Source organism: Pyrus communis, chromosome 10 (genome assembly GCF_963583255.1).
Source record: "Pyrus communis chromosome 10, drPyrComm1.1, whole genome shotgun sequence".
NCBI classification, from domain to species: domain Eukaryota; kingdom Viridiplantae; phylum Streptophyta; class Magnoliopsida; order Rosales; family Rosaceae; genus Pyrus; species Pyrus communis.
Window position 1 is genome coordinate 19,490,970 of NC_084812.1, and position 13,211 is coordinate 19,504,180.

Consider the following 13,211-nt stretch of genomic DNA (forward strand, 5'->3'; position numbering starts at 1 on the left):
ATCCAAAGTATCCTTTAAAATAATAAACAAAAGGGAAATAGAGGAGGCGTCTTATGTGAATTTGAGGATGGATGAAACTTAAGTTTTTTCATGTTCTTTCATGTTCATGGGCGTCTGCCATTCTTGAATGCCCTTTATCTTCTCTAGGTCCGTTCAGATGCCACCACGCTTAATGATGTACCCTAGAAACTTGATTCTCACTCGAGCAACCGACCACTTGTCTTTCTTCACAAACAACTGTTTGTCCTGTAGATTATTGGAACCGTTTATAAAACAAATTTAGGAGTTTGGGTTGTTTTAACACTACCAGTCTCTCCAACCAAAGTCGAAGATTGGTTCTCTCTGGTGCCAAACTAGAAAAGTTCTTCTCAAGAATTTCATACTACCTCTAGAGGAGCTGCACTGTGGTGAGCAATGTGATCAATAGGTGGACCGGAAGTTCTTACTCTAGAGGTACTAAGAAATTCTTGAGATTCTTGAGAATATGAAGACTTTGCGCAACAAAAAGAAACTTCTTGCAAGCTCTCAAAGCCAACCAATCTTTGATTTTGGTTGGCGAGACTGGTAACGGTAAAATCACTCAAATTCCTAAATTTATTTTGGAAAGTATTCCATAAAGCTGCAGCACAAACAATTGCTGCGATTTGCTCAAGCGAGAATCAAGTTTCTAAGCCACATCCTTTGGTCCTTGTGTCAATTGACGTTTTTGAAATAAGAGTTGGAGCATCAGTTTTCGACTGGTGTTGCAATCAAACACAATATTTTTTAGACTGAATGACCGAATCCACCCTCGTGATCACAGTTTCAAGTTCAACGTCAAATGGAACCCTGGACCTGTCTAATCATAACTTATTTCGCCGCCCTCCATATTATGGATTTAATATGGCATCAAAGCACCATCAACTGGTAAATAAAAAGTAAAATGAAAAAAAAAAAAAAAAATACTTTCACGTTGCTTTTATTCACGAGTCATCAAAAGAAAAGTCATTTGACAACTGTGCTTGTTAATAAGCTTTTACTCGTATACAACAAGATTAAGATGTCCAAATGCTTGAATAGCATACCAGAACAAAATCATAATATATATAAGAACCATATATTACTGGGAGTTACCGTTGTTATTGTAACTGTTACTGCCTCTGGAAAATACTCCCTCAACAGCCTAATCCTTTGTGGCTACTCACTTAGCAGTCTAATCCTTTGTGGCTCTATCTCTATGTCATAAGGTTCGTCACATAGTAGATTGGTAATGAGGCAGAAGTCCTGCTTTGTGAAATGGGGTCAATTCACAACATATTAAATAGATCAGCCCGTCTTTAACCCCTTGATTTGCCACTTTACGGAGAGACATGTCATGGCCAATTGCCCACTGAAGGCCAATTCATCCACACCTTGAAGGTGACCAAAGCAGGTTACCCCAAAGGCGCCAAGCTCTGCCTCATTAAACTTCTCCTTAATCAATCCTAACACATGAGGACCTTGGGATAAGTTGTTAACCCTTCCCCTATATACTTCTTCTCTCGTTGCTAGTTGAATACCCTAGGTTGCCATATCATATGCACATAACAATACACACATCAACAATCAATGGCCATTAATTAACGATGACCTGTCACCAAAGCTTCATAACCTTACATCTGCTATTAACAGAGCATCATTACTTAAGCAATTTCAATTCCCCCCAAAAAATTAGCAATAATTCAGATACAAAAATCAATCCCTACCACCATAAAGTTAACAGTAATTCTGATGCAAAATTCAATCCCTACTCAAACTACAACTTTACCAAAACAACAAATAACGCCCCAGCATCTACACAACCCGTCAACATAACTTCATAAGTTCACAACTCACCCTAATTTGTAAAAAAAATTGACATATATCAACAAATTCCACCTAATTAGATCCACAAACATGCATAATTAATCTTACACCAAACTTAATTTATAATGCTTAACATAAATAACTAAATGAAATTCTAGGGTTCCTTTTTCAAAACTCACCAAATTTGAAATTCTAGGGTTCCTGCATGTCCTTTCTTTGGAACCCATTGCACATCCTCCAACCAAAGTCTCCTGATTTTCTTCACTACTGTCTAGAAATTATGTGAGGCCAAACAACACAACCACAAACCAACTATAACTGGGTTTGGAACATGAAGCAAGTTTTCAAACAGGAAAGATGTTTTCGACGACAACGATGTTTGAGCAAACGCTGGAGAGAGAGCATTTTTGTATGAGGACAAGACTTATTTAAGACATAAAGTGTTAATGTCGGGGGTATGGTTTAAATCCCAAAAATTTTGAATTCATACCGGGTACTATTTTAATTAAATGACGGACCATTTATGATTTGGTTTCATCCTAAGCTCATTCCAATGGAAATTGTTTTCTACTGTTCAGTTTTCATCGAATGGACTACATTATGTCCGCACGCACGATCCGCAAAATGTTGCTCGTACCTTAGAAATCACGAAATAGTAAATAAGTTGAAATCAAAGTACCATTTCATAGCAAAGATGAGTAGTGCAAATTTTTTCCTACATTAAAGTAATAATACTTTTATAAATATAATTTTCTCCAATATCTTAATCACGGCGCATTATTATTTTTAGAAAATAATGAAGTTATTTTTTATTGTTGTTATTCTGTTAATTTATGAAACACAACATATATAAACAAACCTAAGTAAAGTTGGGATGATTCCCATATACAATAATACCAGAGGACGAATATTTTATGCATGAACTATTGTTTTTTTTTTTTTTTTTTTTTTTTTTTTGATGCAAAGAAATTCATTAAAGCACGAAACCTCTAGTACAATAATTTTCAATACAATTAAAAATAAAGGTAGGAAGAGCAACATCAGGTAAATAGAAATCCCAATAATGAGGATTCTAGAGTGACATACCAATGTGAGCTAAAGCATCCGCAATAAAGTCTGCCTCCCTGAAAATGTGCTTCCAGTCAACTTGACTAAAAGACTGAGCCAAGATACGAATATCATTGATGATAGAGCTGACTCTCCAAGGAATTCCCCAATGACCTTGCATAGCTTCAATGATGAGCTTAGAGTCCCTCTCCACCATCACTTTAGTGAAACCCTTGTGCCTAGCACACTGGAGCCCTTCTCGCAAACCCATTGCTTCTGCTACTGAAATAGTAACGCCGTCAAGATTAAGAGCCCCTGCCCCAATCACCTGTGAATTACTGTTAAGGAGCACAAAGGCAACAACAACACGATTGTTCGAAATTGAACCATCAAATTGAGTTTAATCATCATGCTAGTCAGGAGGATGCCATTTAATAAAGGAAGAGATAGGTCAAGCCTCCTTGGGGTCATACTTCCCATTAGCCTTGAGAAAAGCCGAACCAACACTACCAGCGATGGAGACACAACACATCGGGACCGGTGGCACACTTCTAAACACTAAGTTATTTTTTTCTGTCCAAATTTGCCAGCAGTGAATTACTTTACCAAGATCAGAAAGGCTGTCTTTGTCATTAAAACTTAAGGATTCCAACCAATCAAAAAAGTTATCATTTGTACTAATGTTACCATTATTAAAAATACCAAAAGTTGAGCTCCAAACTTTAGTAGCAAAAACACAATTACAAAAGAGATGACATTGATCTTCTTTGGCTGTATTACATAACGAACATAATTTATCAATTTTTTTAACAAAACGACTTAAGCGTTTTTTGGTTTGCAAAATCATAAGCCAAGCAAATATTTTAACCTTAGGAGGACTAGTTAGCTTTCACATTTTCTTTAACAAGGTAAGGCGATTACTAGAGTGATTGTTCCGATTTTGTAGCCAGGTAGCAGACTTAATAGAAAGTTTCCCATTATTGGTTAAACCCCAAATTAACTTGTCCTTCGACTTTTGTAGAGGGAGGGGACTACTACAAATTTTTCTAGTGATGTCACCATCAACTACAGTAGCTAATTTAAAGTTATCCCCACTATTCTGAACTATAAAGTTTCTTACTTTAATATTCCAATCAATATTATTTCTATCATTCACGGGAATATTATTTCAAGCATTATTAAAATGATCAATCTGTTTGATTCCTAAACCACCTTGATTCTTCGAAGAACAAACCTTCTTCTAGGCCATTGGTCTGAGTTTAGCATTTCTCCCCCAAAAGAAATCTCTCCATTCTTTATCAATTTTAGTTGTTACCCTTTCGGGGCACTTAAAGCAAGACATTACATTATTCGGCATCCCGGTGAGATTAGAATTAATAAGAGTTAGTCTCCCGACCTTGGAAAGGGTTTGCCCTTTCTAACCGGCAAGCTTTTTCTTCACCCATTTAATTAATTCTACCTCATTAATTTGATCCTTCTAGAAACTATATTATGGATCCCTAAGTACTTCCCAATAGTGGTTTTATATTGAATGCTCAAGATATTCACAATATTGTTCCTGTCCTGGTTGATAGTATTATTTGAGAAATAAATAGAAGATTTATGAAAATTTACCTGTTGACCTGTAGTCGATGCAAACATCTCAAGGATTTGGAGGACATTTCTAGCCCCTTTAGGGGTAGCTCGGGCAAAAAGTAGATAATCATCTGCAAAGACTAGGTTTGAAATTCTAAATCGCCCAGGGGATGATAGGATTCCCACATGGGATTTAGGAGTAGAAGCCAAACGATTAAAATATCTAATAAGCGGTTCCATACTTAAAATGAAAATGTAAGGTGATAAGTGGTCACCCTGTCGTACGCCACGTCTAGGATAGAAATAACCATGCGGAGATCCATTAATTAAAATGGAGAAAGAAGTTGATGTAATGCATTCCATTATTAAGTTGATTCACTTCTCATTAAAACCAAAGCGAATTAAAACATACCTTATGTAATCCCAATTTAAAAGGTCATAGGCTTTTTCCAAGTCCAGCTTAATACTCATAGTCCTCGTCTTGCCTTCTTTACCTTGAAGTTAAAAGACTTTACACAGTGGGCCCTACAAAATGAAACTTTGTGTCAAAAGTGTGTGTCTCCATCTATGTATATATAAATTTACATTAGCATTGCATGCGCGCTAGGTATGTGAATAAGGGTGAAGTTTAATATTTTAAAGACGTTTTGGTTGATAAGGAAGTAGGTATGGAATTTCTTGCACAACCCTATTAACCCGACACAAAGTAATACGAAAATTAAGTTTCGGGTCAATTGGTTAACGAGTCAAACCATTATTGGGTGATCCAATAAGAACCCGTTAATAAGTTAGGTCGATATTGGGTGACCCATTAAGAATCCGTTAATAAGTCAGGTTGATATTGGATGACCCATTAAGAACCCAATAATATATCGTTTGTTCTATCTAGACATTAGACATGACAATTTTTTACATAACCCTTTAACTTGATACGCAATTATAGAATCCATTAGCGAATCGGATTGTTATCAGATCACCGATTAAGATAACAACACCACATGACCCGTTGAGATAACGGATATGACACGAACTCAACAAATACGACATGTTTAACAAGTCTACATGGAAGGTTAGTATAGAAGTATAGATATTTAAAAGGTAATAAACAAAAGGGAGAGAGAGGGAGGCGTCTTATGTGAATTTGAAGATGGATGTGACTTAAGTTTTTTCATGTTCTTTCATGTTCTTGGGCGACTGCCAATCTTGAATGCTCCTCATCTTCTCTAGGTCCGTTCAGATGCCACCACGCTTAATGATGTGCCCTAGAAACTTGATTCTCACTTGAGCAAACGACCACTTCTCTTTCTTCACAAACAACTGGTTGTCTTGTAGATTCTTGGAATACTTTATAGAACAAATTTAGGAGTTTGGGTTGTTTTACCACTACCAGTCTCACCAACCAAAATCAAAAGATTGGTTTCTTTTTGGTGCCAAACTGGCAGAGTCTTCTTCTTCTCAAGAATGTCATACTACCTCTAGAGAAGCCGCACCACGATGGTAAGCAATGTGACGGACTGGAAGTTCTTACTCTAGATGTACTATCAAATTCTTGAGATTATTGAGAAGAGGAAGACTTAGCCAGTTTGGCAACAAAAAGAAACTTCTTGCAAGCTCCAACCAATTGCTGCTCGTGAAGAAAAAGAGAAGTGTACCTTTGCTCAAGAGAGAATCAAGTTTCCAGACCACATCCTTTGGTCCTTGTGTCAATTGACGTTTTTGAAATGAGAGTTGGAGCATCAGTTTTCGACTGGTGTTGCAATCAAACACAATATTTTTCCAACCGAATGACCGAATCCACCCTCGTGATAACAGTTTCAAGTTCAAGTTCAAATAGAACCCTCAACCTGTCTAATCCTAACTCATTATGCCGCCCTCAATATTATGCAATTAATATGTCATCAAAGCACCATCAACTGGTAGATAAAAAGGTGAAATGAAAAAAAGAAGAAATACTATCACGTTGCTTTTATTCACGAGTCGTCAAAAGAAGAGTCATTTGACAACTGTGCTTGCTAATAATCTTTTACTCGTATACAACAAGATTGAGATGTTCGAATGCCTGAATAGCGTACCAGAACAGAATCACAATATATAAGGTTATATATTACTGGGAGTTGGAGTTGCAATTGCAACTGTTATTGCCTCTGCCGTTGCCTCTGGCTTCTTCTCCAACTTTTCCAGTGCTTCCCACAATTTCGGGTCCTCAAAATCTTTAATAACAAAGGAGACTCCAGCGTTAATCAATGACGTCCCAGGATTCCTTGTAGATATACCAACAACTGGCATTCCAGCTGCCACTCCAGCTGTTGTTCCTGAAACGGAATCCTTAACAACCAAAAACAAAACAAAGATGATATCAGAATTCCATTCAGAGAATGTTATGGTTAATGCAATGCATATAATTTTGAGAGCCAAAGTGCCAAACCTCAAAGATAAAAGTATGCTCATGTGACACTTTAAGTGTTTCAAGAGCCTTCAAATAAGGGTCTGGAAATGGTTTTGCTCGATCACATTCATTTCCAATAACAAGAATTTCAAAGAAGTCTGTGAGCCCTAATGATGATATCATTAGCTCCCCACTTGCTCGTGGAGAATTTGTCACTGCAGCCCGTCTCAAGCCTTGCTTTTCAATCCATTTGCACAACTTGTCAAGGCCCTTGACAGGTTCCAATTCTTCAGATGCCAATCTGCATGTGTCTCGTAAGTTAGGATCAGAAAGGTTCTCCTTAGATAACGGAAAACATAATGGATAGAAGTAAAACTTGAACGCTTAAGATCGAGTGTGTCTTTATAGAAATCTTCTTTTAGTTACCGGAGTCTGACATGTTATGCTAGGACACTGTCAAATCCAGAATGTAGACAGGTATCGCGACATGCTATATATGTAACAAGATCAGAATCCTTTACAAATCAATAGAGGTGGTAGTTGATACAACTTTAGCTATAGAAGTCCTGTCATTCAGGACACAAGTACAAACTTCATCCAATATCCATACATAAATATGCCAAATCATTTTATATACCAGAAAAAGAACATTAATTGTGTGATCAAAGACAGTTTGATATAGTTTTACCTTCGGAAAAAGGCTTCCTTATCTTCCAAGAATTTTCTTGCTCTTTTGATTTCCCAGTCGGGAAAGATGGTACCGCAAAGATACTCATTATTCTTTCCACTAATATGTTCACTGTAGAATTCCTCAGAGATAGGAACCCCTCCATTATAGCCTACCTGCGGTACACAAATATTTGTGAGTCTCATATGCTACGTATGCGTGTATGTGTGCGTGAGAGAGAAAGCGAGCGAGATGTCTACTTCTTGAAGCATTTCGCGGAAAGCGTGATAATGGAGGGGATCTGAATCACACAATGTTCCATCGATATCAAACAGAATTGCTTCAAGAGGAGCGAGAAAAGCCAGGGAGGATTTGCTGCCATTACGAAATGGGAGGATGAGGATGATTAGGGCCAGCAGAAGAGCAACAAAAAAATTTGAACACAAAGAAAAAGAAAACAAGATGCTTGTCTGGACAAATATACAGAAACCATGCAAGTTCTTTGAGGCATTTCATCAACTCCCTTGTGCGCAATCATTTTAATTTTATTTTTTTGAGAAATGGCAATCATCTTAATTAAGGAAATATTAAAGAAATATTACAGTGTTAAGAAAGACCATAATTTATCACAAACCATGTCATTGTTGCTAATACATTTGATATCAAATTCAAAATTGTTATTCTTACCATTTATTTATATGCATCTCACTAATAGAGAAGGGAATCATATGCATTGACGGATTTTACCTTTATCATAGAGATGATACAAATGTTGATACAAGTATATGGTAAATATATAACTACTCTTTCAAATTTAATTTGGAAAAGTGCTTAAGGATAATAGGAGCCAAATGACACATAACCCAAGTCATCGTCAATTCGCCATGCAAATATTTCAAAGATTTTATGGAATGCACTTGTTTCTTTAATATGCGTATTATATATGTATGTACATATTTCATTAATTACACGTTTAAAAACTTTAATTACAATAAGTAAATATATTATACACGTATTATTGAAAAATAAAAAAGAAATTTAATTAAAAAAATTGGCCGAATTTTTCAAAGTGTTATTACAACAAGGCTGCACAATTATACACGCACTACAACATTTCATATTTTACTAACTACAGCTTGCAATTGTCAAAGCACTAAATATAATAATTGAGAAAAAAAAAAACACTAAATATAAACTATATTTCTCTGAATGCGACAAAATTTGTGCTTTTTCAAGAATCTCACATGTAGTTATTCAAAAGTTTGGTTGTTGTTAAGAACTTTAACAAAATACACGTGATATTCTGGAAAACTGTATTGTGTTAAGAAAAATCACATGTGAAAAAACATTAGGTTCATGAAATACAAAAATAATGCACAAAAAGATGAGTTATTGTTTAGGGAGCTCATTTTTTTACAAACTTACATGTATTTAATTTTAACTGTCAAAATAATTCAAGTGAATATATGTACTTAATATAATTAATTATTATCTAACCATCGAAGATGATGATTGTATTAGATACATGTAAGTTGTAATGAAATCCCATTTGAATATCCTATTTCTAATATTTTACACACCTCTTTTTGTTTTAACTATAATATTGAATGAATTAAATCAAAACAACATGCATGATTATGATTAAACATATATTTTAGCATTTCTATTAATATTAGTGTACATGTGTTACGAGGCCTGGAAGCAAAATGATATACGTAACATAAAAGCCTATCTTGGTGGGAGAGAGAGATGCATTATCTTCCTTATGTGAATAAACTGTTTTGCTTAAGGATAATGTATGCACGGTTGAGGCGCATCCAGCAATCATCATCTTGATGTGGGAAAAGCCAACTGTGTTACATTGCAATACTTAATATAAATTATTTAATATTATGGTGTAATAGTATTTTTTTTACTTGTAATCTACGGACTTTATTCGTTATCGGTCTTATTTAAAATTTATATACACAATAAAAAGAATACATATTTTGAGTATAACGAGCGTGTACATACTGAATGAAAGACCGAAAAAGTTATAGAAAGCAAAGGGAGTGACACCATCACCATGCAATATTCTTGTTTGACTATACAATATTCTAAACTACCATAATCTACGAATAAAAAAATGATTCAAAATAGAAAGCAAAGAGACAAACCCACCACCCTGGCCAACCACCTTAACGTTTGTAATTAAACAAAAGCAATACACACTCAAACAAATAACTCAATACTCATCTTTAAACACAAAATTTCTAAAACATGTAGTAGTACTGAAACAGAAGGAAGAAGGAGGTTGAAACGAGAAGCTTCATGTGCAAGAAAAGAAAAGCAAACCTGTCATCAACAGCTGGGAGAGAATTTGATGAAATATTTGACATCCTGCTGCTGCTGGTGTTAAAACTGGATAAAAGAAAGGAAGCTATTTTCAGAAGCTGAGTTAATTCCTTATGTGATGAGCTTTTGGCTGATATAGTTTTCTGCAAATTCTATCATCTTTTATAAGTGGTCAGAAAAGAGTTTGTGATATGCAGCTGGACGTTTCCTATGAGGATATACTTTCTTAGGTCAAAATAAAATACCAAAAATATCAATTGACGTGAGTGAATTAAAATTTTAATTACGATTGTACATTAAGTTGAGTCCAAAAACAGGTGGATTTCAGTGGACATGTGTGTGCCATGTTCCATGTCCCTTCCATATCCCCTTTTCATTCTCCAGTAATCTTTTAGACGGTCACATAGCATTATTAATTTCGCTTGTTATAATTTTTTTCACTTCAAAATAGTAAATGGATGGCGCTAGTATTCGCTAAGGAAGTCTAATGGTTGCTTCCACGTAACCTCAAACATATTTATAAAATATTTTGAAAATCACCTTCAAGAATCAATCAGTGCAACCAAAGAATATTCCACTCACTGAAAAAACAAAGTGACAGAACACCACGGAATGGGAAAAGATCGATAATCGAGGTCCAGAATTAACTAAACCTACATAATTAACCCCTCCATTAGATTTTAATTATACAACAAAAGACAAATATTAGAAGAGTAAGAGTATTGACAACAAAATCTAACTAGGGTAAAACTTCTTTAAAGTAATACTCTATAAAATAATAATCTTTTTAACGTCATAAAAATTTTTGGTCCCAACTTAGGACCAATTAACTATAGGAATAAACTCCACATTGTATTAAGTAATAATTTTTCTTGGTCGCATTTTAAGGAAACACACCTCCACATTGTTATAGTTGTCAATGAATACACAAATACGCAATATTAGAAATAAAAGTTTAAGATGAACTAAAATATTTCTCTAAAGTTGTTTTGGATAATGTTTTAAATTTTAGAGTTGATGGCTCGTCTTTGAGCTTACGGGTATGTAATACTTCATCAACATGAACACCTTCTTGTTGAAGTCAAAATGTTTCTAACTTCTCAAGTATGCCATGTAAGAAATAAAATACTAGGTGCCAAAAGAATTCTATTTAAGAGAAACAAGATTTATAATGGATAAATACATTTGTATGATATTTTTCTTTCTTTGAGAGAAAAGATAAAGAGTTTTATTGATAGAAGAACCAACAACATTACACCACTCAAGGAGCTTAAACAAAGTAACCCAACTGCCCTTACACTCCTCCAACGATATATCATAAATGATGTCATCAGAAGGTTGCTCAAACCAAGAAAACCTTCGATCCTTCAAAAGAGCATTAAGTACGCCAGCCTTTGATAGGAAAGGTCGTAGCAAACCACAATTACTGCCTCAGATTAAAAACAAAAAGAGCATTACGAGCAAGGTGGTGGGCAACACCGTTTTCTTAATGGTGAGTATGGTAATCGAAACTCCAGTGATCACAAAGAGCAAAACCTTTGCGTCCTCCCCAGTGTGTCCAATGGGAGCCAAATTGGTGAATTGCTGTTGGAGAGCTACCACGATCTGAAGTGAATCACACTTATGAAATCCCTTTTCTGTCCAATGGGAGATATTTATGTGATTCATAGTCTAGCTATTGTTGTGAAGCAAGTAGAATCCTTGTTTGGCCAAACCATTCTATTCAGCGTGATGAGGACATGTGAGACGATGCAAAATGCCATGTTCATCTAAAAAGTTTTAAAAATACGATTAACAAATTCCCCACTATCGGTTTGGAAGGCCTTAATCTTAGAATTGAATATATTTTCAACTAAGTTTTTTTAACTAAGTTTTTAAAAGTAGCAAAGGTAGAGAAAACATCATATTTTAATCGTAAGGGATATAACCAAGCATAACAGGAAAAATCATCCACAAATATCACATAATACTTAAAACTATAAACAAAAAGATTTGGTGAAGACCAAACGTCAGAATGAATTAATTCCAAAGGAGATGAAGACATTGATGTAGATAAAGAAAATAGTAACTTATGACTTTTTCCTAAGGGACAATTGACAAATTTTACTAGAAAACGTGCCTGTAATTGACAATTTATTCGTAGAATTAAATGTTTTAAAATTGAAAACGAAGGATGGCCTAACCTAGAATGCCACAAAGCATGAGTTACACGTTCATATAACAAAGCAAAAAAAAACCCTTAGTTTAAGGAGAAGAACGATAGAGATAGAGTCCATTGTCACTCTGGCCTTGTAAAAGGGTCATCCTCTTCCGTGATGTAAGGTGAAGAGCCAATTATTATCATCAAAAAAATAGTTTAAAGAAATTATGTTAGTGGAGGCTTGAGGACAATATATTGTATTAGGCAAACGAAAAGAAGCATATTTGGTGCGAAGAAGAAAGAAGTCACCAATTTGAGAAATTCGTAAACTTGGACCATTACGTAGACTTCACGAGGATTATGTAATTAACCAACATCATTGGTTATGTGAGAGTTGGCTCCGAAGTCGAAGAGCCACTATTGCATAGATGGTGCAGCTGTAAACGCACAAGAAGAAGGGATAACCACATAAGCCTGAAGATAGATGAAGGAATCCTACCTTCATACGACATGTTGAGAAGATTGAAGCAATCAATAACCGAGTGACCATAGCGTTTGCAAATCTGACATTGAATGCGGCCAAAGAAGAAAGAGGTCTACGGTGAACTAAAGAAGTGATGGGAACCAGAAGGAGGTCTAAGAATGTCATTGGAAGAGGACGGCCCACGGGAAGGGGCTGTAGACGAATAAGGCTGCGGAAAATAATTGTTTGAACTGCAAGAAAACCACCACCGCGTGCATAGCCGCCACCGCGACCACTACACACAGCAGCAAAGGCAGAGGTGCCGACATCTGAAGGAAAATAAAGCTTCCAAAGCGTTGTAGGTGATAAGAGTGTCATGGGCTTGGGCAGAAGTAACTGCAGTCTCATGATGGGGACTAACCTTGCTCATGATAATAGCAACCAAATCAAAAATCTGAAACAATCCCCTAAAGAGAGCGAGATTGTCAGCAAGGGCATTGACTTTGTCAAGATAACAGGCAAAAGAGAGATCACCGCGAGATGTATTCATGAGCTTGTTATGCATTTGAATAATACAATTTTGAGATGTAAACGCATAATGTTCTTGAATAGACAACCAAACAGATGCCGAATCGATTTTGTTGACAATGGTAACCAAAACCTTGGGAGTAAAAGAGCTGGTAATCTAAGAAAGAATCATCTGATCAATTTGTATGCATTCATTATATAATGGATTAACCTTGTTGGTGAGTTTGCTATTGGCATCAAGCAGAAA

The 13,211-nt window shown here is 35.6% G+C and overlaps 2 protein-coding genes across 2 annotated transcripts; both read right to left on the reverse strand.

The window, feature by feature from the left end:
- Positions 1-2,896: 2,896 nt before the first annotated feature.
- LOC137747954 (uncharacterized) lies at positions 2,897-4,917 on the reverse strand. The gene is made up of 2 exons (XM_068488077.1): positions 4,859-4,917; positions 2,897-3,209 (listed from the first exon to the last, which is right to left on the reverse strand). Exons 1-2 carry the CDS (start codon positions 4,915-4,917, stop codon positions 2,897-2,899), a joined length of 372 nt encoding a protein of 123 aa, XP_068344178.1.
- Positions 4,918-6,380: 1,463 nt separating this feature from the next.
- LOC137747683 (haloacid dehalogenase-like hydrolase domain-containing protein Sgpp) lies at positions 6,381-10,008 on the reverse strand. Its single transcript, XM_068487839.1, has 5 exons — positions 9,834-10,008; positions 7,760-7,874; positions 7,521-7,675; positions 6,872-7,133; positions 6,381-6,771 (listed from the first exon to the last, which is right to left on the reverse strand). The coding sequence occupies exons 1-5, from the start codon at positions 9,875-9,877 to the stop codon at positions 6,544-6,546; spliced, it is 804 nt and encodes a 267-aa protein (XP_068343940.1). The 5' UTR covers positions 9,878-10,008; the 3' UTR covers positions 6,381-6,543.
- Between the last annotated feature and the right edge of the window lie 3,203 nt (positions 10,009-13,211).

Bases quoted from the DNA above. Each gene is read 5' to 3' on its own strand.
- LOC137747954 (XM_068488077.1), bottom strand. From the start codon at position 4,917: ATGAGTATTAAGCTGGACTTGGAAAAAGCCTATGACCTTTTAAATTGG. The intron at 3,210-4,858 runs GTATGTTTTAAT...GCTCCTTAACAG, and splicing joins TTAAATTGGGATTACATAAG to TAATTCACAGGTGATTGGGG.
- LOC137747683 (XM_068487839.1), bottom strand. From the start codon at position 9,877: ATGTCAAATATTTCATCAAATTCTCTCCCAGCTGTTGATGACAG. The intron at 7,134-7,520 runs GTAAAACTATAT...AGACACATGCAG, and splicing joins AAGGAAGCCTTTTTCCGAAG to ATTGGCATCTGAAGAATTGG. The intron at 6,772-6,871 runs GTTTGGCACTTT...TTGGTTGTTAAG, and splicing joins AGCATACTTTTATCTTTGAG to GATTCCGTTTCAGGAACAAC.